General features: G+C 31.8%; 2 protein-coding genes across 2 annotated transcripts in view; both read right to left on the bottom strand.

Annotated features, from left to right (window-relative positions):
- Positions 1-2,543: 2,543 nt before the first annotated feature.
- On the bottom strand, positions 2,544-3,480 carry LOC123013554 (protein CWC15 homolog). Its single transcript, XM_044412134.1, has 2 exons — positions 3,218-3,480; positions 2,544-3,169 (listed from the first exon to the last, which is right to left on the bottom strand). Exons 1-2 carry the CDS (start codon positions 3,346-3,348, stop codon positions 2,650-2,652), a joined length of 651 nt encoding a protein of 216 aa, XP_044268069.1. The 5' UTR covers positions 3,349-3,480; the 3' UTR covers positions 2,544-2,649.
- Positions 3,481-3,529: 49 nt separating this feature from the next.
- LOC123013552 (dedicator of cytokinesis protein 9) overlaps positions 3,530-25,347 on the bottom strand; it is a 32,355-nt gene continuing 10,537 nt past the window's right edge. Inside the window, exons 6-15 of the mRNA XM_044412130.1 lie at positions 25,000-25,190; positions 24,368-24,951; positions 23,752-24,318; positions 19,907-20,696; positions 15,916-16,686; positions 14,117-14,398; positions 7,626-8,386; positions 7,364-7,574; positions 4,501-4,792; positions 3,530-4,454 (exon numbers count right to left, since the gene is read on the bottom strand). Coding sequence (XP_044268065.1) covers positions 4,220-4,454; positions 4,501-4,792; positions 7,364-7,574; positions 7,626-8,386; positions 14,117-14,398; positions 15,916-16,686; positions 19,907-20,696; positions 23,752-24,318; positions 24,368-24,951; positions 25,000-25,190 — 4,684 coding nt within the window. The 3' untranslated portion in view covers positions 3,530-4,219. The remainder of the gene's footprint in view (positions 4,455-4,500; positions 4,793-7,363; positions 7,575-7,625; positions 8,387-14,116; positions 14,399-15,915; positions 16,687-19,906; positions 20,697-23,751; positions 24,319-24,367; positions 24,952-24,999; positions 25,191-25,347) is intronic.

Below are 25,347 nucleotides of genomic sequence, written 5' to 3'. Positions count from 1 at the left end.
TACAGAAAAAAGTTTTGGTGTTCTGCACAAGTATTGAACTAATAATCCAGACTTGTGTGGTCGGTTATTTCTGTTTATGTCTTACAATAACGAAGATTTTAACTCCTAATATCACTTCTTGTTGTTATTATAACTTGCTATTCACCTTTTGTGCACAACAATTTTTTAATGTGTGTAGAAATAAAACACAGTTGTAGCAGCAAAACATTTGTTTTAATCTTCAACCCAAAAAATAATCATAGTTTAAAATTCTCGCAACTACATTTTAGCAGAAGCTAAATTGTTAGATTTTTGTTTTTGGGATTTTCTGGTATTTTGGGTTTTTTACATCCAAACTTCAGAGTTGATAAACATATGGAAATTATATTCATAATTTGACAAAAATAACTTCATAATGTTAGCAATGGGACAATTATACAAACAAAGCTCGATAAGTCTTTAAAATTGTAGAAAAAAAATCATCTCTTTTATAATTATCTTATTAAAAATAACAATACATTTAATACTTAGCATAAAAATAAAACACTTTTCCAATAATAAAAATTTAATCGTAGTACTAAATTGGTGAAGAAATTATGTTACTTTAGTTTTAATGAGAAAAAATTTTCTACCCAAAAAGGCACATTCACTTAAAAAAAAACATAATTGCAATAATTGATGCAATCGTGTAATAATTTATGACTCAAATTGAATTTTCTAGGGATTTCCGGAGAAAATCGGGACAGTGTCCAAAACCTGGCGAGTGGAAGCTTTGTAAACAAGTTAGGATTTTTTCAGCTGTAAAAGCAGTTGAAATTGTTACTACACACATAAATAATTAAACTATATTATGTTGGTTTCCAGAAAACACTAAAATATCACAATGATGTAGCAACGACATAAAATTATAATTAAAAAGTATGGAACCAAACATTTTTTATTTAAGGTTGAACTATACTGAATAAAAAAATAAATCGTTATTTAAAAATTCTGAAAAAAATATCATAACTTTTTGATGGCCTTAGCAGCAATATAAACTGCTCAACAAAAGTTGAGGAAGTGTGCAATATTTACAATAATTAATTAAATTAATAAATTATTAAATAATAAATTAATAATTAATTAAAATAAGTAAGATAAAGGGAGATATCTTTTTACTTTTTTGTTTTTGCTAGATTCCACAATGCTTAGAAGAATAAAATTAATTTATTGTAAAAATAATGCGACTTCCTTAACTTTTGTAGAGCAGTATATATAAATTTGAAATTTTGTGTCCGCTCCGTTTAAAAATAAATTTAAAAAACCTCTATTTTTGGCCATTTTATTTTTTTATAAAAAAACTGTACGGAAGAATTTTTTGATTTATTTTTGGCGTATTGTATATTACCTACTTACGTTACTGTATTTTCATGCAATTTAAATAATGCGTTTTTTCAAAAAAAATTAAAACTAGGATAAAAATATTCCCAGATTGTGCGTTGCTTCAAAGCGCTACCTGATCCTAGTACCTTAAACTATTTATTTTTTGGAAAAACTAATTGATAAATGAAAATGAATATTTTGAAATTTTCTTTTATTTTTGAATTCTACAAAAAAAAAATTTTTTTTTAAATGGTAACCCACAATAAAACCATTTTTCTTATAAAGATTATGATCTAAGGATCACAACTAACGTGCGATCGAAGAGAAATTATTAGAGTAGGCGACGATTAATATTCTACAGTTGGCAACAATTTTTGCTGGAAATTTTCCACACAAACTGGATGTGAAAATGACCATTTACCATTTTCGTCTTGTACAGCATTTTTGTAATAACTTGCAACAATAAAAGTTTTCTGCTCTAAAGTGAACATTATTTCACTCAAAATGAATAAAACGCAAACTTGTCAAGAAAATGAAAAAAAATACATAATTTGCAATTTTGGCAAAAAACTCGCGTAACTCAAAAACAAAACAAAATTTCCCCCTCAAAATACGATAATATTTTACATATTACTTTAATTTATAATAATAATTATTTTCTGGAGACAAATAATTTAAAAAAAAACCGCTTGGTTCCATACTTTATTATTTTTGATTTCCGGTCACAGCCATTATTTAATCGCATGACGCCGAAAGTCAGCAAGTATAAAGTTTCTCATTGGATCGGTGGGCTCCATAAAATCATACTTTATAAACTTTTAGCGGGATATAAATCGATAAAATAAATTAAATTGCAGTTAGACTCCAGAAATCAATATCGGTGAGTAGTTATTTACGAATTATTTTCTTCTTAAAAGAATAATTTTGTAAATATAAATCTAATCACTAATATTGTCTTTGCGTTTAAAAATTAATATTTTAGTCATAGATTCGGAAATTAAGCCAATTATAGCCTTGAAAAAATTAAACATGGTACAAGTGTGATTTGGGGGAGGGATTTTTTGTCTGATGTTTGTATTGATCGTAAGAAATAAAATTGTAGAATAAGTAAATGTAAGAGGTAATAATTTTAATTAAATTTTGTTTTTCTTTAAAAAAAAACACTGTTTTTGGTATTTTAAAAGAAGAAATAAAACACAGTGTATTTTATAGACTTTTATTTGCCTTGGGAATTAATAATAATCGATAAATTTATTGTACAAAATAGAGCTAAATTAATCCTATCAATTAACATAAATGAGCCAAACATTACTTAACATACTTCTCCATAAATTTTTTATGAAAGTCTGACCTCAGAGAGTCATTAATGAACACATTGGTCTTCTTTTCGGGCTCAGATCTTGCACAATTTTTGAAAACCACATCATCGTCCCACCTCCTCTTCACCTTGTGGTCCGTTTTGGCCGCCCCGGAGGAATAATGCGTCAATAACGGATTCCCACTCAAGATATTCTCCATACGGATCCTCTCCTCCTCTTGCCTCTTTTCAATCTCCTTCTTGGCCTGCTCCATCGCCCTCTCCTTCTTGATCTTATTTAATTCAGCTAGTAGCGACTCCATATCATCCTCGCTCTCCTCACTATCCGAATCCTCTTCGTCCAAGGGATCGTCCGCGTCCAAACTGGCCGCAGGCACTTGGTCCAATTTCAGCCTCTTGTGATCGGACGGACGCGCCCCTCGAGACCCCTTGGCTTCCCTTTCGCGCTCCTCGAGCTCTTTGCGGAAATCCCGCGAGCGAATCTCCTCAACAGTGCCCTGGCCGTGCTCCCTGAGGAAACATTATTGTTATTTCGAGAAGAAGTGAGGTTATGTTTACCTGTATTTGAGTTTCGTGTGGCCGGGCAGATCGCGACTGGAATATTGGCGAGATATAGCACTGAGGTCCTTCTCGTTACGCCCCTGGCCCCCGCGGGCCGGCTCGAACGTGGGTCTAGCAGCGGTGGTCATTTTTGATCAAACAAACTTGACAGTTTTGACGTTTCACTTTAAACTTCAAATACGCACCAACTTAATCCAATGAAAGTAACCAAAAGTTGTTGTGGTTCTGTAAAAACGGTTTGCGACTAAGATACTTATAAATTTAAAAAAAAAACAAGAAAAATAAAAAAGTCACAGGGAAACTCGAATAAATAAATCATTGATGTATTGAAGTGTAATAGTTTAATACAACAATAAATTTAAGAAACATTAAGTCTATGAAAGTAAAATTATAAAAAATATAACTCGTCTGAATCATGAAAATAAAAATAAATGTCGCAGTAATGAGGTACAATAAATAACATCTGATGCTAAACAGAAACACATTTGGCAAGTTTCTAACTTAATAAATAATTCGAATGTTTGACATGTTGAAATAAAGGTATTGGCGGGAAATTCAAATGCATTAGTTTAACTAGATTTTACTAAAGATTAGTTTTCTTCATTTCATGTTAATTTCACAGCCCACACACAAAAACATTGACAATTTGTTAAAAAAGATTCATTCTTGTGGTTCTCCAGCAGAATCAAAGTCAAAAATTGAGCTCTCAGTCTTCAGAAACCTTTATAAAAGTACAAAACACGTATCAAAGACTATCCTGCTCTCTAAATAGCACTATTTAGCAGTGAGAATATCCGCATATTTTTTGAACTTTGAGTGTATAGTTACCAGATATACATAACCCTTATGCAATTTGACTATGAATTAATTAAATTAATTTCACAACAACAATTACGAATTCCTAGTTAATTCTTCATAAATTACATAGAAAACAAAACAGAAGATTATATTCATTCACATCAGCCCTCCTCGGGAAACAAACACAACTTTTGACATTATTTATGCGGTACTCGAATTTTGCGAAGCCCCACTTATCGCACTAAATAACGCCATACTATTCCTTTTGAAACTTCCAGTTTCATCATGGGGCCACAACGACTCCCCAAACAGGTTAGAAAGCGACGTACACAACTTCTTGTAATTTTGCCTCAACACTTCTTGGTATTCGTACTGGTCTTGCGATATTAATTTCCCATTTACTTGCAACGCCGAATAGCAAATTTTCAAAAAATCTCTAAAAAAGCAAATCAAAACAAACAACACAAGAATAAGCCACCAACCTGTAAATATCCTTCAACTCCTCGACTTTATCCTCAGGATACATATTGCACAGGGCCGGATCCAAAAACACAGACGCGTAAGCTAGTGGCCCGGCATTGACTTGCACACAAACACTTCCTTGTAGCAACAATTGCAGTTTTTTCGCATCGGTAGGTTCGGTGAAAACGACATCTTCCAACTCCTGGACCCGGATCTGCATTTCATTGATGGCTACTTCGATTGGACTGAGTTCGATTGTTCGTTTCGACGCGACTTTGATCCGTTTTTTGACGTACGGAAACGAGTATTCGGCTAAAAAATGATCGTTTTAGTTATACCTTACCGTGGAAAACGTTAATTTAACCATCTTTGTCGCACGATAGCAATTGTTTTTTCCTAGAAATTGTTGGAAAATTTGGAAGCACTAAAAGTAGAAAACGGCAAAAAGTGGAGATTGAGTGAAGGTAAGGAACAAAAATTCAATCATAATTCTATAAAGTAGTAGAGTTTCATAATGGAAAAAGGTCTAAAAGTGCCTAAATTAATCACTAAGAGTGCGTTGGATTTCAATCATTCAATCTGACACTTCTGACAGTTGTTGACATTTCGTCTCAAGAAAGAATTGCAAAATTAGTTTTTAATTTTAATTTACAAATATAGTCCTTATTTTTTATCACCAAAACGATTTATTTTCATTGTCAAATGAAGAATTAAATTTCTACAAATTGTCCAAATATTGTCAATTTATTGGTAACAGTACTTTTTTATTAACTTTGTTATGCTAAACAGGAAAAAGATATGATTTTTTCAAAGCCAATTGAGGAAACAAATTTAAATTTATCATTTTTAAAAGTCATATGAAAGCTTTAATTTGCATTTTTTTTGGAATCCATTGAGAAAAAAATTGACAAAATAGTCCCTTATCTAACATTAATTTTTCGTGACTAATTGGGAAAATTAATTAAAATTCATTATTTTTGCGCCTTTTTCAAAGCAAATTCAAATTGAAAAAACAATTTTTTATGGATAATCGGTGAGGTTATTAAAAAATCTTGAATTTAATTGGTTGGATACATTTGTTAATTTATTGGTACGATTACAAGGACCAATAATAATCATTTCCCTTTCAGGTAATTACCACTTGTGAGAACAAACCGGTTTTTATTTCTTATTGGCCAAAATCCGACAAAAACCTAGCACCACCCATTTAAAAAATCGTGAATAATTATTAAATTCTGAATTGAATTTTTATAACAAATCAGCGTTTAGTGTGATTGGATCTAATTTTGCACAATGGGTGGAGCCAACCCCAGAGCCAATATGAATCATGCACTTTCGATTAAACCAATAAAAAGTAAAAAATTATTTTATTCACTAATGTAATATGCCGATCACTAACCTTTTTAAGGTTGGGAAACATGTCATTATTTCTCATGAAGAGTAATAAATGTTACTCCTCTTGGGTGGTAATATGCAGGATTGCCAACGTTAAAATTACGAAAATACCCGAAATTTGTTCTTTTAAATTATCAAGTTACGCATAATATTTCGATAAATTAGTATTCAATTGCTTTTGTAGCAGTTTCTCTTAATTCTGGGGGAGTACATTGCTCCATTTCGACGACTTTAAATTAGATTTACACATCATTTCAATATTTTCTTTGACATTTCTGAAATGTCAAAAATCAAACGTCATTTGGATGGCCTACCACGTTTGGACCTTAACATTGTTAGAACTTTATTTTACTCAAATTTTTGACTGAAAATAATGTGATTGTGAATAAAATAGCATACAAACCTCGGTGGTAATGGCATTACCCCTTGTGCTTTATCCAATCTCGAGGCTAGCGCCTCTCGATGGCATACATAAGCACTCGGGGTAATGCCATACCACCTCGCTTGTAATGTACTATAATGCATAAAAATTAGTGTCATTGTTCGATCTTTAGCCAATCAATTATGTCTTTGAAAATCAACCAATCAGAAGATGTCTTAGATTTTTCGACAAAAAAAATAGAAATAACTAAAATTTTTGTTTTAAAAATCGGCTTCTTTGCTTTTATTGTCAATATAAAAAATAATTATTTGAAGAATAAACGTTAATTAATTTTCTTTACTGTCAAATGTCCAAACTAAATATGATTTTGAAAAATTTACATAACATATTTACATAACATAAAAATGTGTATTTAGTACATTTATTGTGTACTAAAATTTGTATATTGCTCAATTTTTTGATTCAAAAACACTGATTCAAATCGGGTTTAGCGGTTTAAGCCTTTATTTGTCAATTTTTTTTTTAAATACATAATACGACAGACTGATTTTTTCCATACAATTAGTGCAAAACGGTTAAAAAAATCAAATTTTCAAACAAGATTTTTTTGTTTGTCACCAGCGGTACCTCACTTAGAATGAATTACTGCCAACATTAAAAATTTGAACAAAATCGTTTAATAAATATTGAAATTAAAGCAATTTTGTAGTTGTAGTGCTAAGCTAGCCCCAAAATTCACAAATGAGGGATAAAACCGCTTGCCAAATCTTCGAAAGAAATTTCAAATTCTACAGATTGATTCTTTATGTACAATCAGTGCAAAATTCAGAACAATTTGAATGATACCAGGGCCGTAATGAACAATTTTCTGATTCAAAATGGTCCAAAAAAATTCAAATTCTCAAACAACAGACCATTTTTTGTGTTTTTAGCCAGCGGTGGCTCACTTAGAATAAATTACAGAAATTTTAAAAATTTCAAGAAAATCAGTCAACGATTAATGAATTTTTTTTTAGTTGGAGTACTAAGCTAGCCCTAAAATTTACAAATAAGGGCTAATCTCCACCTAATACGTAAAATCACCAAATTTTTTGTTGTGTTTTTACTTTTGAGAATTGTCCGTCTTTTCCACTGCTCCTCCGGATTCCCTCTAGCTTTCCCGTCTTTTGTAAACGGTGTTTCGAACATGAAAGTATCAATGTCATGGTTTTGCTCGAATTCGTTTTGTCGATCTTCCAAATCGGTTTTCTCCAAATATGGGGTCACATGGGTCACTTGTATGTAAGCCAATTTAGCGTCCAATTCGTTCACATTTACCTAAATTGTTTTAATTTAATGTTGTTTCATGTTAAAATGGTCAAAACTCACCGGTGTCGAATCCTGAATCATTTTGACGACATCCTGTCCAAATTTATCACAGTATTGCTTCTGTAACCGTTCCGAAATCTCACTCAACGACGTCACTTTCGGCTCCTTGTACACATACTCCACTCCACTGTCCTCCTCAAAGTAGGCCTGTCCGTAAAACCCCACCCTGTAGTACCTCCCCAGCAGCCTCCTCCCACTCTTATTCGCCTGCACCACCTTCTCGTAATTCTGCGCCAGCGTCTGATACGACTTCATCAACATCTCATAATTCCTCGCTTTCTCATAAATCGGCACAATCAACTTATACAACTCGCCCATAATTTCATACCTCTCCGATTTATCAACATATTGGACGCAGGTTTCCAGCTGTTCCAAGAGCACAATCTCGGTGTATTGCACATCTAGGACGCCGGCGTCCAACTTGAGGCCCTTTTCATCGCGCGAGATGTTCGACGACATCTTTGCGAACACTTCGGCGCCCCACGATTGGATGCGCTTCAGTTTGAGGTACTCGGCCATGAGGGCGGCGATGTGCAGTTGGCAGCAAGTGGCCTCGGAGAAGTTGGAGTCACGGAGATGATTGCGGGTCATCGTCTCCAACCAAGTGCGACGCAACTCGGGCGTGGAGGCGTAGGAGTTGGCAAGACTGTGTTGCAGGTCTACCAACATCTCCGGGTCGTGGTGGTGTTCGCGCATTAGGAGGGTTGCCATGAGGACGGTGCGGATGCGTTTCGTCAAGTCTTTCACCTCCACAGGAAAACCTAAAATAAACAGATTAAAACTATGATGAAGGTAATGAAAGCATAACAATGTGTTGGGAAACCACGCATTCGAAGTTAATCGTGCGTGGAATTAAAAAAGTCGAAACTCTCTACAGGCTGTTCCGTCTAAACCCCACTTTAGAAGTATTGGGAGTTGGAATAATTGTATTTATTTGAAAATTGGTACATAGCCATAAACCATTAAGTTCTCCTAAATGAAAATATTTTCAAGATGGCGGCACTTCCGGTTATACCGGAAGTCGGTCTAAACTTTCTTATTTTAAATGAAAAGGTATATTTTTACTGCGTTTTTGGATTAATCGGGTTATTTAAAGGGAGTTTTCATCAGCTTTCCCTATGCCTAAATTTAGCTGTTTTTGAAATATTTGGAGTTTTTCAAAAATTTTTGGATTTGCACCTTCCACTTTAAAAACCGGTAACTCTGCCATTCTTTAAGATTTTAAATTCGTTTTTTTGGCGTTTGAAAGAGAAAGCTTAGATCCTTTTTCTAATGTTTTCAAATTTTGAAAAAAAAAACATATCCCAAAATTTTAAGGTTACTTTTGTAATAATTCAAATACTCATAACTCAATTTTTTCAAATAAAATACCCCAATTTTTATTTTACTAAATAGAGGAGAATTTAATTGTGCATTGATCTGTATTAACATTCCCTATACCTAAATTTAATAATTTTCAAGTTATGGACTTTTTTTTAATACTACAGAAAATTTATTACTAGCCATACCCGTTTTCACATAGTTTGCTATGGAAATCAAAAATGTCAACTTGTTTCTCAGTAAACGTCGACAGTGACTTATTATTTGCCAAATAGTGAAAAAATATGGAGAATAAAAGTTATGCAAACTTAATTATTATTGATAGGTTCTACCATGCAATCATTATTTAAAGCTAACAAGTGAGAAAAGTTTATTTTTGTTTAAAGAACGACATCATAATTTTGTTACACTCTCCATAAATACAAAATAAATTAATTAAATCTAAGTTTGAGTAGCTTTGTCTCTCCATATTTTGGCACTATTTGTCAAATAATAAGTCGACATTTATTGAGAAACAATTTTGACATTTTTTATTTCCATAGCAAACTATACGAAAACGAATGTGGCTAATAACAGATTTTCGGCAGTCTCAACAAAAAGTCACCATATCTTAAAAATTATTAAGTTTAGGTATAGGGAATGTTAATACAGATCGATGCAGAATTAAATTCTCCTCCATTTAGTAAAATAAAAATTGGGGTATTTCATTTGAAAAAATTGAGTTATGGGTATTTYAATTATTACAAAAGTAACCTTAAAATTTTATGGTTTGTTAACTTTTTTTTCAAAATTTGAAAACACCGAAAGAAAGATCTAAGCTTTCTCTTTCAAACGCCAAAAAACGAATTCAAAATTTTAAAAAATAGCAGAGTTACCGGTTTTTAAAGTGGAAGGTGCAAATACAAAATTTTTTGAAAAACTCCAAATATTTCAAAAACGGCTAAATTTAGGTATAGGGAAAGCTGATGAAAATTCCCTTAAAATAACCCGATTAATCCAAAAACGCAGTAAAAAATATACCTTTCCATTTAAAATAAGAATGTTGAGACCGACTTCCGGTATAAGCGGAAGTGCCGCCATCTTGAAAATATTTTCATTTAGGAGGACTTAATGGTTTATGGCTATGTACCAATTTTCAAATAAATACGATTATTGCAACTCCCAATACTTCTAAAGTGGGATTTAGACGGAACACCCTGTATATCTTGTGTCTCTACAATAAAGTGAAATATGTATACAGGGACATTTTTTTAACTCTGAACATAGCCCTAACTTCAATTTGTCTACAATTTAAGAGCAACCAAATGAAAAATTGCTTTATTTTAATAAAGACTATGAGAAAACAGCAGAGAAATTACATGCAGATAGAATGTTAAGTATATTTCACAGTAAAAAATTATGTAGCAAAAATTTCACCAATAACAATTAAAAATTTTTTTTTGCTTCGCCTAATTTTTTTGACTTTTTTTGAAAACGTTGCACATACGATTAAAGATAGGAAAAAGTGTTTTGACTGTCTGTAGAGCTGAAAATAGTATGATGTGGGCGACTTTTTTAAAGCAAATTTAGTTCTCTACAAATTTGTCCTTTACATTTTCTTTCTATGTTTAATCGTATGAGCAGCGTTTTTAAAAAAAAATCAAAAACGTAAGACCAAGCAAAAATTTGTGTTTTTATTTTTTTTTTTAATTGTTGTTTTCAGTGAAACTTTTGCTTTATCTTTATTTCTTATTGTGTATTTAACGTTGTTTCTGGCTGTAATATTTCTATTTGTTTTGTCATCATCTTCATTTAAACAAAGCAAATTTTATTTCGTTGCTCTTAAATTGTATAGAGATATTAAGACTATCATTGAATGACAGCAATGGATTGATCTGTGTTTTTTTAAATTGAACAGAGTTAAAAAGATGTCCCAGTATAACTAAAAAATATTAAAACATCATAAAAATGTGATGTTTTATCAGGAAAAATTTTTGGTTTTGTTTATGAGTTCTGTAAAAATTTTTCCTACGACTTTAACAGAAAGTAAATTTATAAGTTGAAAAAAATCGCAATAATTCGAAAACAACAAAATTTCAATTTCAAAACACGCTCATTTTATAGCATTTAAATTTCATTCATTATTATTTTCTGAAAGCAAATAAAATATGCGCTACTCCATTCCATACATTTTGCTCACTTTGTATTTTTTATTTAAAAAATTTTTAAATTTAAATTTTTAGATCAGAGTGGCCAGTAATTCTGAAATTACATTGGCAGCATTGAAGAAGAAACGAAAGAGGTAAAACATCAAATTTTATATCTTGAAAGTAGTTTTAGTCACATACCACTTAATACTAGAAATGTTCTATATTTCGTTTCCAAACATCGTAACATTTCCTTTTTTTCACACTTTATTGATAAAAAAAAATGTTCAACTGCTGTTGTGATGCTATAAAACTGTACCCAAATAAAAATTTTCCGTTCAAATAGCAATTTTAAAAAATAGATAGGAGTATATTTAATTTTTGTTTCTGGTGGCAACTAGAAGAGTTAAAAAAAATATTTCAAAAACATCACACAAAGTTAAAATATTACATTAAAACAGAAAAAAAATGGAAATTAAAACACAAAATTAAGCAGAAAATTATTGAAAAAAGGTAAGTTTTAACAAAAATTATACATTTTCTGTTTTATATACGGAAACTAAAATTTTAAAAAACCTGTAGCGCTACCAAAAATACCATAAATCGTGTATTACGTAATTATTTCGCGGAATGAGAACTTTCCGAAAATTATTCAAACATTAAAAAAATATTAAAAAATATTTGCAATTCTTCGTTTTTAGACATTCAAACTTCCCAGAAGTGTTGTAATTGGAATGCAAAAAAAATAATTTTGCAACATAAAACAGAATAATTCAATTTAGATTAGGATTTAATAAAATTATTTTTTCGTTAACCGTCTGTTAATGTCAACATTAATGAATGGTTTTGTCTAGAGAAAGATATATTGATGGACGTCATTAATACACTTTTCGATTTCGAAGTTTTAACATGGACAACCAGATATATGCACAGAAAAAAAAACAGTGACAATAACTTTAACATTATATCTCAACTATTAAAGAATCTCGATTAATAATCGCCTTCATTAACAAACTTGTTTATTAAATAACTATTAAAACTATTTTTTTTTCTAATACTCTCTAATACTATAATTTTATTAATATTATAGCACTGAGCAATTTGTTTGACCAATATCGCTTATTTAAGGCATTTTTTTTAACTTCATTTTTTGACAAATCTGTGTGACAAATGTCATAATTATTATAAAGCCAAATTCAAACTAAATTAAAAAAAAAAATGATTACTTGATTTTTCGACTCGTCCTATTTATTTATGTTCACTACTGTACAGGGTGCTGCATTTTGGATGTCCGAATAGGGAATCTCCGAAACTAAGAGGTTTAGCCAAAAACGAATACATTCTGGGTCTCATTTTTTGAGAAAATAATATTGGTTAAAACCTCATCCCGCTATCGTCTTTTGTTTTCGACTTATAGACAAAAATTGACATTTTGGCGAAATCTAAAAAAATTCATATCTTCGTTATTATAGAAGATACGGATTTGAAATAAGGACATTATAGAGGCAGTTTTTTACGAGGAATTTAATAATGTAGTTAACAATTTTTTTCAATTATTAGTTTAGCCGTAATAAGATAAACTTGTATTTTTTTAAATGGAAATCATAGGCGACTATGGCAATTTTGAAAATCTTATTTTTTTCTGATCTAAAAAATATATATTTGTAACAAAATGTTTTTTTTTTAAACTTACTTAAAAAGTGAAATACATATTTTGTGTGATAATAGTTGGCCATGGAAAAACTATTTCACTCCAAATGTGTAAAAAATAATCAATAAGAGTTTTGTGAACTGTAAAATAGATAAAAAAATAGATAAAATTATAAAGATTTAAAAGATACGGTAGAAGCATTGAACAAATATCCGAGCGCCTCAGAACAAAATTATTACATATTTTTAAAAAATCCAAAAATAGGAAAAACAAATGTGTCAATAGTCAACACAATTAGAAAAAACATTTTTTTGATGATCTAATGGAGGTAGGATAACGTTTCACATAGATGGAATTTGGGTATTTGAATAGAAATATCGWRATTTTTGTGTCATATAAAATARATTTTATTGAAGAATTAAAGCGGCTTTTTTTWKKAKKKRRRWWMMWWRKKRWYAAGTTGCAATGGTAATGTTAMCTTGTTTAAAAACAAAGAAATGTTATTAGTCGKCAATAAGTTGATTTACAATTTATTTTGCATCTTTTTCATCACTTAGTACTTAGAAAACTCTTTCATTAGTGACACTGGTTGAATATAATATAGTTTAAATCCTTTTAGTTGAAGATGCAACATTTTTTCATGGCCAACTGCGAACAAATATCAAAGATAATTTTTTGCTAAAAATGTTTTATAAAAATTTGTTATGAAAATATATTTTTTAGATAAGAAAAAAACAAGCTTTTTAAAAATGACATAGCCATTCCCATTTAAAAAAATACAAGTTTATTTTATGACGGCCAAACAAACAACTGAAAAAAATTGTTAACTACATTATTAAATTCTACGTAAAAAAGTGCCTATATAATGTCTTTATTTCAAATCTGTGTCTTTTATAATAACGAAGATATGAATTTTTTTAGATTTCGCTAAAATGTCAATTTTTGTCTATAAGTCGAAAACAAAAGACGATAGCGGTGTGCGGTCTTAACCAATATTATTTTTTCAAAAAATGAGCCCCAGAATGTATTACTCGTTTTTGGCTAAACCTCTTAGTTTCGGAGATTCCCTATTCGGACATCCAAAATGCAGCACCCTGTACATATAGGGTTATTCATAAATATGAAGCAATATTTGAACCTCAAAAATGACCTATAAAATAAATAATTTAATAATTTAAATAATAACTCCTGTCCGATCTCTATTGATAAGAATTTTAATGATGTTAATTATTTAAATTAACATCATTTTATATTATAGCTCATTTTTGAGGATCAAATATTGCTTCATATTTATGAATAACCCTGTATATATTTTAATAAGAACTGAAATTATGAATTGGTCGTTAAAATACACTCAAGAATGGCAACTTTAGCAAACAAAAGTTTTTTATTACCTGTCCCTTTCATGGCCTTATCACTAGACGCGTAGCTGTTAATCATGGATAAACTCTCTTGAAACCGGGCATTATTCAATCCTACGATACAACCCAGCATTTGAGAGACTGATATTATAACTTGGAGATGAACACGTGTTAAACCCTTCCGATTGGTAAATTCAAAATTACTTCGCATTAAAAGGTACAATAATGCACAAGATTCCTGACGAACTGACGATAAACGACTATTGCAACACTTGAGGAGTTCGTAACACAAACGGCCACAAAGAAAAGCATTGCCTGCAAAAAGAAAATTACTAATTATACCTACAGGGTGAGCCAAAACTCGCGCCCCACAGAAAAATGCCATATAAGTTAAGATACCAGGAACGTGGAAAAAAATTTATTTCTGTTGGAAAAATAATTTTCCATTATTTTTGCTACAGGCTATTAGTAGAGGAAATCGTCAATATCATTAAATAGACATAAAATGCTCAAGAAACAATTATTTTTCCGACTTGTTTGCCACCGAAATTAACTCCAAGACAAAAATGCAATTCAATTAATGTATCCTTATATTTTCACATTATATTTCACACTGTTTACTATTTTCTTGTTTCATTCAGTCTTCCTGTTTAGTTATATTAAATTACTTTTAAGTTTTCTGTTTTTTTCGATTTTTTTGTCTACTTTTATCCATTTTTGATACTTTTTCATAATTTTATTCTTTCTCCAATATTTCTGTCCTACATTCTTCTAATTTTAAGTCCAATATTCATTTTACCATATTTTTATTCTTTCTTATATTGTGCTTTCTTTTTACTCGTTTTTAACATCCTTGTTTATAATTTTTCAACTTTATTTCTTTCTTTCTTATTTTTTGTAAATTCTATCTTAAAAGTTTTTAGCGTCGCTTTGTCTTTTTTTTAATTTTCTTCAAATCAGTTTTGTCATCAAATTGTTCTGACTTCGCAAATTATCTTATTCTGATATTTTTTGTTTTTGGTTTGCTTTTAAATTAACTAATGACAAAATTAAAATACAGTATTTAAACAAAATGAATACTATATTGTAATAATTTTGCATAATAGTATATTAAAGAACAAGTTTTATAAGGGTTGATTTGGCGCACGAGTTTTCTATGGGATGAGTGCGCCAATGCCATTATAAAACGAGTATTTTATGCTATTTTTTCTAATTTGCGTCCCCTTTTTTCTTATTTTAATTACAAAAATAAATTTTTTGTTGCCTAGAGAATTTTGTGTTAGTTGGTATCGGTTGGTAACACTCGGCGCCCACCTGTTTTTTTGAGTCATTAAAAATAAAATTCACAAAATATTAGTTATTAGTGTTACAACATAATAATAATAAATAAAATATGAGAAACAGAATTTAGTTTGCATTCCGCCCGAAATTCGAAGCAACAACGCAAAATTTGTTACCTGACAAGTCAGGTATAAACAATCTCCAGGTATAAACAATTGCTATCGCGTGACAAAGATGGTTAAATTAACGTTTTATACGGGTGTAAGAGCGTTCAAGCTATCTCGGTTTAGTAATAGATAACAAAAATTGTCACCCCTTCATTGTCAAAATTTTTGTACGTTTACTAAATAATTATAAAAAAAAACATATTCAAGATCATCAGTATCATTAAATAGACATAAAAAATGTCAAATGTCAAAAACTAAATGTCAAAATTTTTTGACAGATTGAATTTTTCGGACATTTTTTCCATGTTTTTGGTATCTTGTCTTAGTTTGTAATTTTTTCGTGGCGCGAATTCTGTCTATGATGAAAAAAAAAGTGTTTCTTACCTTGAAACAGCACCGCCGAGTAGTTGTTGATAAACGCCCTCAACGCCGCAAACACATGCTTGAACAACGCTTCACTTTGCCCAATTTGCATAAAACCCAAATAAATTTCGAAAATTTGCCTCATCACATCATTATCCCCATCCCCAACTAGCAAATTCTTCCGGAAATTCATACAATACAGCCCCATCGCATCCAAAGTGATCATTCCCACTTCAGTCGCTAGATGCTGCTCTAGCACAGCTTGCTGTTTCTTCTGCACTTCGTTCTCACCACTCACCAAATTCTCTCTATTCGCCATGTGGATCACCAAAGTGCTGGTATTCTCGTGATTGATCTCGGCCGGATTCATTCGCGCTGGCAACGTGTGAGCCTTCTTCGAATTGCTCTTAACATTATCAACAATCTGCGATTTGACCACTGTCACATTGCGCTCCCCCACATACTTGAAACAGTGCAGACACATTTCGAGAATTGTAAAAAAGTTGGTCACGTCGCCGTCGCTGTATTGCTGCCACCACGTGATCAACTGCTCCTCGCTGATGTATTTGACGACGAAGAGGAAGATCAAGAGGACGTCTTTCACTTCCGATAGTTGAAGTTTGTCGTAGCGTTGCACATGGGAGGTGGTGCGTGTGTGGGAGGGTTTTGAATCGCCGTTGCGGAGGATGTCCTCGCGGACGATGGTTGTGTCTTGGGATGCGGTCGATTGCGCGTCCCCGGAGATGGCGGAAATGTCAGAGTCGATGCTTAGAGAGTTACCGTTGACTAGAGCTACAAAATATAAAACAAAAAATTGTGATTTTTGGTGATTTAGTTAAAACTTTAGTAAAAATTCTAATATCCGATGATTTTTTGGAATTTAAAAAAACTGTTATAACTCTGCAATTACAACAAAAACTTAATACACCAATTTTTTAATTACTGATATATCAAGAGATCAAAATAATTTATAATCGAGTCATCTTTGGATCTGTTGCACGTGAAACGTCCTGACGTATAGTCATAGATAGGACCGTCTTTATTTTAAAGTAAATCATAAATTTAATTATTAAAGTCATCATCTTTTAGGTCATGCCATTTTGCCTTTCCACTTGTCATTTTATTTGACGTTTCAGACATACGTTTTCGGATCCAAAGATGACTCGATTACAAATTATCTTGATCTCTCGATAGTAAATTAGGTCAAAAATAAATGTCACTATTTTTGCAACTTTTTAGACAATTTTCAACGTTTTTGGACAAAAAACTCTATTTCGCGATTTAAAAAAAAATAAATTACACCAAATTAAAAAACAAAATACAATACATATCACAATTTACTTTTGCCTTTTTCGAATGCTTTGCAAAATCACGTTAAAAACAAAGCAAAAATTCAAGTAAATAGGCCAAAAACGGTGTTATTTCGTCACCTTAATTATCAAAAAAAAGAGCTACAAAATGGACATAAAACAATAAACAAAAAATGGTGATCTTTCATGCAAGTTTGGTGATTTACTTAAAACTTTTGTAAAAATTCTAATAGCCGATGATTTTTTGGAAATTAATTAATTAAAAAAACTGTTATAACTCTGCAATTACAACAAAAACTTAATACACCAATTTTTTAATTACTGATATATCAAGAGATCAAGGTAATTTGTAATCGAGTCATCTTTGGATGCGAAAACGTATGTCTGTTTTTAAACTGAAACGTCAAATAAAATGAGAAGTCAAAAGATAAAACGTCAAAATAGGTTGGAATTAGTCGCCGACATTATTTTAAAGTAAATCATAAATTTAATTATCAAATCATCATCTTTTTGGTCATGCCATTTTACCTTTCCACTTGTCATTTTATTTGACGTTTCACAGACATACGTTTTCGGATCCAAAGATAACTCGATTACAAATTATCTTGATCTCTCGATGGTAAATTAGGTCAAAAATAAATGACACCATTTTTGCATCTTTTTAGACAATTTTCAATGTTTTTCGACAAAAAACTCTATTTTGCGATTTTTTCAAAAAAAAAAACACCAAATTAAAAAACAAAATACAATACATATCACAATTTACTTTTGCCTTTTTCGAATGCTTTAGTAGAATTATTTTTCAGCTCAAAATAAAATTATTTTGAAAAATCACGTTAAAAACAAACCAAAAATTCAAGTAAATAGGCCAAAAACGGTGTTATTTCGTCACCTTAATTATCAAACCTCCAAAGTTCAAAATTACAAAGTTTATAGAAAACACAAAAAAACACTCTAAAAAAATCAATCAAGACACAATTGTTAGAAATATCCGTGGTTACTTATCCAAATAATGACTATGAGCCTCAGTCAATTTATTTGTTTTTTTTTTGTTAATTCTACAATTTTATTTTATTTTTCTGGAAGTAAAGGTAAATAAATATGAAAATATTCAGATGTATAGATTAACTTAAAACACTTGTTCACCATATTAGATTGTAATAAAATAGGTTTTTAGGTAAGTTTATGGGGAAAACAAGAAGGAATAACGAGTTTCATTTCGGTGAAATGAATAACGTTACAAAGTATTCTATTGCGTTATAGACCTAAGAGGTTTTTATTTTGGTAATATTATTAAAATAACATTATGTAAAGTTACCTGGTTTTTATTATCGTGTACAGTTTTTTTTAACAGATGACACCAAAATCTCATATTTGACCAAAAGTTGAGTTACGAGATTTGATTAGGTTGTCGATTTTGGCTTTTTCAAGTGTTTAAGCATGTTTTTGAGATAAAAACTCAAGATTTCCTAAAATTTTCAATCGAAATTGATAGTATTTTTTAACAGAGGCTCATTAATTTTGAAAAATCTTCTCCAAACATGCCTAAAACTCAAAAAGAATTGATATTGATATTGTTTTGTTTGTTTCATTTAACTTTTTTAAGCAAAATTAAGACAAAAATAAGCCGAGAAACCAGAAATTTGATCGAAAATACTTGTAAATCTAAAATTACAGGTTTTTTGCTGAAACAAACCAACAAATCAACAAATTAAGTCAAACATTATATTATTTCTGCATTTCTCAAGCATTTTTTCAGCTATAAATGCATTTACCTAGCAAAATTTTGTTAAAAACAGCCGAAAAACCACAGAATTAGGCTGAAAATAATGTAATTTTTTTGCCCTTTTCAAGAATAAGCAGACTTTTAAGCTAAAAACTCCATTTTTTCACGAGATTATGGCATACCGAGTCAAAAATCACTGAACTGTTACCAAAAAAAATATAATGTGTTTTCATCTAATTCTTAGGCTTTAACTACTCAGTTTATGTAAAAAAACTAAACTTTCGACATTATTGGAGACATTTAAATCGTAATATTGTAATATGGTGAAAACTGGTGTAAATTTCGTAACAATTTTCAACTCAGATTTGGTGAGTTTTATTTTTTTGAGCTGGCAATCCTAATTTTTTATTATATCCGGGGTACTTAGCTAAACCAGCAGACGCCCGTCACAAATTAATGACAATTGAAAAGTTTGACGTTTAAATTTGAAGATTTTACATTCGAGCCAACTTAGGAATAAAAATCGCAATCATTCACCTGGTACCGTGCGAACGAAAAAAAAGTAAATTAGAGTAGGCGACGATTAATATTCTACAGTTGGCAACAAGTTTTGCTGGAAGTGAAAATGACCATTTACAATTTTCATCTTGTACAGCATTTTTGTAATAACTTGCAACAATAAAAATTTTCTGCTCTAAAGTGAACATTATTTCACTCAAAATGAATAAAACGCAAACTTGTCAAAGTTTCGGCTGACATTTGATGTCAAAAATCAGGATTGCCATCTAATTTTTTTTTTTCGATCGCACGGTATTAATATGTTTGTGACAAAAAATCTATTGGAACACTGAATTATTGTTTATAGTTCCCTATAAAAGTTTGACGTTTGAATTTGTAAGTCAATGTTGCCACACTAAGATTTTTAATCCCTACTTAACACCGGGTGTCTATAAATGTTTGTGACAAAAAGGCTTACTTTGCCCGGCGATGGCTTCAAAAAACGCCGAATTCCGTATATGCATGGGACTGTCCTTGTCAATGTGCAGCGTAAACCTGTGACTCCTCGGGGTCGCATCACTCGCCGCCGAACACTTCCCGAACATATACGAACTACTCGATGAAATCCTATTTGTGATAACATCATGCCCATCGCTCCCCTCTCCAACCTCTAATCTATTCAAATTCTCCAATACGATCGCCAACCAAGGCATATAAATCAATGCGATACGACTCAACTGTCCCTTATTCTGATATCTATCATCCAATTCGTGTTTCGCTAGTAAATCCCTCAATGTATTCAAGGCGATACGTCTAATATGTGTCACTTCATTCAGCGACGTCTTTATCTCTTGCAGAAGCAAAGCCACCACGAAATGGTGCTTGCAAAACTCCTCCGACAGTGTGAACTCTTGGAGATTATCCGGTGACCGGTTTTTCGGACTGAGTTTATTGTGCTGAATCGGTAAATTGAAGGCAATGTAGTGTTCATGGTTGCAGATGATTTCCAAAAAGGCGAATTTGTACTCTTGTAACACTCGGGAATCCCCCGGGTTAAATTTGTCCATGTAGAGGTTAATTAGTTTGAAAACGAAGCCGCGGTCCATGAGTGAAAGACATTTTTTAAGAAAATGAGCCAGACTTTTGTTCAGTTCTTTAGTCTCAACTGGCATTTCTTTGTACTTGTTTAAAATGTACGGAGTAAGAATTTGCATCAAAGTTTCGATTTTTTGAAGGTAGTCGGCTGAGAAGCGTTCGTGTCGGTGCATCTGTAATACAACCAATAGCAACAATAGCCCAGTCAAATTAAACAAAAATAGGGCGAGGGGGCTAAAGGTGTCTTTTTTTGTTTTTTTGCTTATATCTCGGAAACTATTACTCCTAACGATTTTTGCCTGCTTATCAAAATTAAAGCCTACAAAATTTCCTACAAAAATGGTCCTTTCCATTTTTGTTGTAGGACTAACTGTAAGCGAGTTATAGGGCTGACAAAAAACATCATTTAAAAAATGTGCTTTATCCGCATTTAAAACAGAATTAATCTTGTGATTTGAAAAAACTGAAAGCAATTTGAATTTATTGAATGTAACACTTCATTAGAGAGTCTATAAAGTCTTCCGAGTTTTCATATTCTGCATCTTCGTCTTCAACTTAAACATTGAAAACCGAATTACAGTCTTGTTCAGTACAATATTAATAAATAGATAAGTTAATATCGATGATTTGAATAAAGCCTACAGTAAATTGAATGTATTGGATCCAACAGTTTATTAGAGGGTGGCACGAGGGTCTATTAAGTCATCCTTATATGCTGAACTAGCATTTGGCTGCGATTTTGTCCGCGTGTTTTTCTGATATAAAATGGGAAAAAGCCCGTTCACAAAACCATTCTATAGGCTTAGGTACTCTCTAAAGCTAGGTAATTACCTATGTTATGTATAGGATTCAGTTATAGTAGTCTCGTTCTTCGCATGGGCTATGTTTATGGATAAATATTACATGTTGATTTTCATAAAGTGTCGTCTCAGTACACTTCTGCACTCTCAAAATTCGAAATTTCATGTTTCTAATTTTGTTTTTAAGCGTTTAAACTCTATTTTATTTCATTAAAATTGGAAAAGTGCACTTCTACACTCTCTAAGAATCAAATTTTCTAAATTTAATGTTTTTATATTCCTTTAAATGTGTACACCGTTTTATTCCCTTAAAAACTAATTTTCGAAGAATCTAATTTTAGTGCCCCTTTACACCTCTAAAGAATTTTATGTTTATATCTTTGTTTAAACATTTACACCCCATTTAACCCCCTTACAGATTGATTCTCTCTTTCATCCAAAATTTTTATTTATATCTCCGTTTAAATGTTTACACCCGAGTCACCTTTCAGGCAGACCAGCTTAGTTGGGGAACGCTCTATACATATAAAAACTTACCATATACTAATGAAATGTGTTTCAAAGGATTTTTAATGCAATTTTATGTAGACACCAAACTTTCGAAGCCTACGGTTAGTCCTACAACAAAAATAAATAGGACCATTTTTGTAGGAAATTTTGATGCAGAAATAGACTTCTACAGAAAATTCTGCATAAATTACATAAACGATGAGTTTGTATTCATACTCTTGTGACTCCCCTCTCCTTTAATGAAGTATTGGACCCAGTAAATTCAATTTACTATCAGTTTTTTTTTTTAAATTACAAGACTAATTCTGTTTTAAATGCAAATAAAGCACATTTTTTTAAATGATGTTTTTTGTCTGCCTTATAACTTGCTTACGATTAGTCCTACAACAAAAATGCGAAGGACCATTTTTGTAGGAAATTTTGTAAGCTTTAATTTTGATAAGAAGATAAAAACCTATAGGAGTGATAATTTCCGAGATACAGGCTGTATTAAGAAAAACGCCCCAAGCCATAACTCCATTATTTTTAAAGTTATGACAATACTTCTTAGAACAAAGTTGAACATTTTTTGTCATCTATCGTTTGATAGATAGATAGAGCGATAGAGATAGATGCTAAATTAATGCTGTTTTCTGTTTCACCGGAAATGACATCAACTTTATTTTTGTTTAATGGAACACCCTGTATATTTTACCACTTTTGGATTCTTTGTTTAATTGTCTTTTAACAAGTTTTAGTACCATGTGCCTAAAACCAACCGTTCGTGAGATATGAGTCAATTAAAAATTTATTAAAGTAGGCAGTGGAAAACAATAATATTAAGGAATGTTGACAAATATTATTACTTTGCATTTTCTCTTATTATTTTTATACTTTTTGGTGTTCTGGTGATAATGTGTTAACAGACATGATTCAAGAATATTTTGAAAGCAATAAAAATAGTTGAAGACCACAACGCCTTTAACACTGGGCGGTTTCCAATAAGAGAAGTTCCAATTCGTCGACCTGAAGAAAATTTGAGGATGTTTGGGGTTTTTAGAAAACCCAAATTAGAACAGTTGCGTGCGATAAGCCAACGTTACTTGCAATTTCTTGTATTCATGTTCTTGCATTTCCTTCAATACCTATCTAATTCTGTATCTCTTAGAAATTGGAGATGTTTTAATTTGGGTTTTCTAAAAGCCCAAAACATCCTCAAATTTTCTTTAAGTCGCTTAAATTTTCGACGATTTGGAACGTCTCTCATCAGAAATCACCCAGTGTAAAAGCGTAGTGCTCTCCCACAATTTTTATCTTATTCAAAATATGTCTGTTAACACATTTTCATCCATGATTAACATTAAAAAGTATAAAAACAGTAAGAGAAAATGCAAAGGAATAATATTCGTCAACATTACTTGATATTATTGTTTTCCACTGCCTACTTTAATAAATACATTATTTGGTGAATATCTCACGAACGGTTAGTTTTAGGCATATGTTACTAAAACTTGTTAAAAGACAATTAAACAAAGAATTCAAAAGTGGTAAAATATACAAGGTGTTCCATTTAAAAAAATAAAGTTTATGTGATTTCCGGTGAAACAGAAAACAGCATTAATTTAGCATCTATCCTAAACGATAGATGACAAAAAATGTTCAACTTTGTTCTACGAAGTATTGTCATAACTTTAAAAATAATGGAGTTATGGCTTGGGGCGTTTTTCATAATACAGCCTGTATAAGCAAGAAACCAAAAAAAGACACCTTTAACCCCCTTCCCCTCCTCGAGCTCGCCCCCCACCTTCGGGGACTTTTGATATATGTCTACCCAAGTATAAAGAAAGCGTTTAAAAAAAAAATCCAACTCTCTAGGATTTTTTTCCACCGATTTGTCTAATTTGACTGGGCTACAAACCTAAATTCGTCTCAAACTAACCTTAATCCGACCCGAAAGTAGTAAATGCTGAGCCATTGCTTTGATAATAACATCAAAGAAGAAATCCCCATGATGCATGAATTTATTCACGACCAGAAAATCGGTATTATTCGGGTGTAAAATCACTGGTAAATGTTTGCACATTTCTTCGTGTACTGTTACACTCCTTTTACTCACCGGCGTAACAAAAACATACTTGACATAAGCTTGAAGTATTTCTCTACGACCGGCCTCGTACACCATATTAACTAAATTAATAAGAACTCTGATGATGTTTAAACCGATCTCTTCGCTATTCGTCGCCACCAAAAGCGTAAAAAGATGATTAAGAAGAGTTGGCAGGAATGTTATTAGTGTAGTGAGTTGTATGGCATGCAACGCTTTAAGAATTTTACAGGTTTCTACTTCTGAAGGTAACGCGGAAGGTTTAGGGTCGAGAAGTCGTTCAGCATGAGTGAACAAATTAAATAAGTGTTGGTCTTTCGTATTGACGGTGGAGTAGAGGTTAAAACCGACGGTGAAAATCGGTTTTTGGCCATCTATCCAGACTATTTCAGGCCCAGCATTCTAAAAAAAAAACGGTTAGTGTGAATTTCAATTGTTAAATGCGACAAACCCCTTTTCCTAATCCGAAGGGATGCACCGCCAAATACCCCGGGGGTAGATGCGCCGCCACTGGCACTGTCTGCACCTCCACGTTCAGCTTCCCCCTGTGTAACAACGGCAACCACGCATACCCCACACAATTCTCAATCCCATTCTCCCTCTTCTTCGTAATATCACAAGAAATGTGGTAAAAAATAAACAACAAATGATGCGTCGACAACAAATTGATCGGAAGCTTTATTTTCACTTCTTCGTACCACGTGGGCATGGTATTGTGATGGAGAACAGCACACGACGCTTGAGACACTAAAAGACTTTGCCCTGGACGTCCGTAAATGCAAGGAAGCCCCCTTGCTTCTTCGTTATCAGAGTCGCGCAATTCCACCATACAGGCGATGTTTCGAGCCCGAGCAAACATCTTCTGGGTGTCAAAATTCAAACTAAGAGGGTAGACATAGATGTGATTGACGAAAGTGGTATAGGGGTGGACGTCTTTCTCACAACTTGCTTCAAATTCGGATATTTCAATCGTGGGCTCGGTACTAGGAGGAACAGGAAACGGTTTTAAAGGGACCAAAGCAGTTGTTAAACAATCTGTAAAATTTTTATAAATTTTTTTAACACAAGAAAAAGTTGTCTTACTCGATGGTAACTCGTTCATGGCAGCAATTTTAATTTGTAAGGAACCTGGAATCACAGTGAATTTGCTAAACTTGTCGGGTTTCCGATACTCGGTTAAAAGTTTTAAGAGTTCCTCGTCGGTTAATTTGTTCGGTTCTTGACGGTAGATGGCGTGAAAGTCAGACGTGTTATCTAATTCGTTACTATACAGTCTACAAGCACACAATTTAAAAATAGTATAGTGCGACAAAATGTCTTATAAGCGAGATATCATACAGTATTTTTTCTACTTTGCACTTTTTTTTAACAAAAAAAATTAAAATTTTGGAATGTAGGGAATTTTGCGGCAGTTGGCAACATTGCGCGGTG

This window comes from Tribolium madens, unplaced genomic scaffold, assembly GCF_015345945.1.
Source record: "Tribolium madens isolate multiple individuals breed KSU strain unplaced genomic scaffold, Tmad_KSU_1.1 Scaffold_96;HRSCAF=242;Tcas5.2_LG5, whole genome shotgun sequence".
Lineage (NCBI taxonomy): Eukaryota > Metazoa > Arthropoda > Insecta > Coleoptera > Tenebrionidae > Tribolium > Tribolium madens.
Note: the sequence above shows the minus strand (reverse complement) of the source record. Positions and strands in the feature narration are given on the sequence as shown.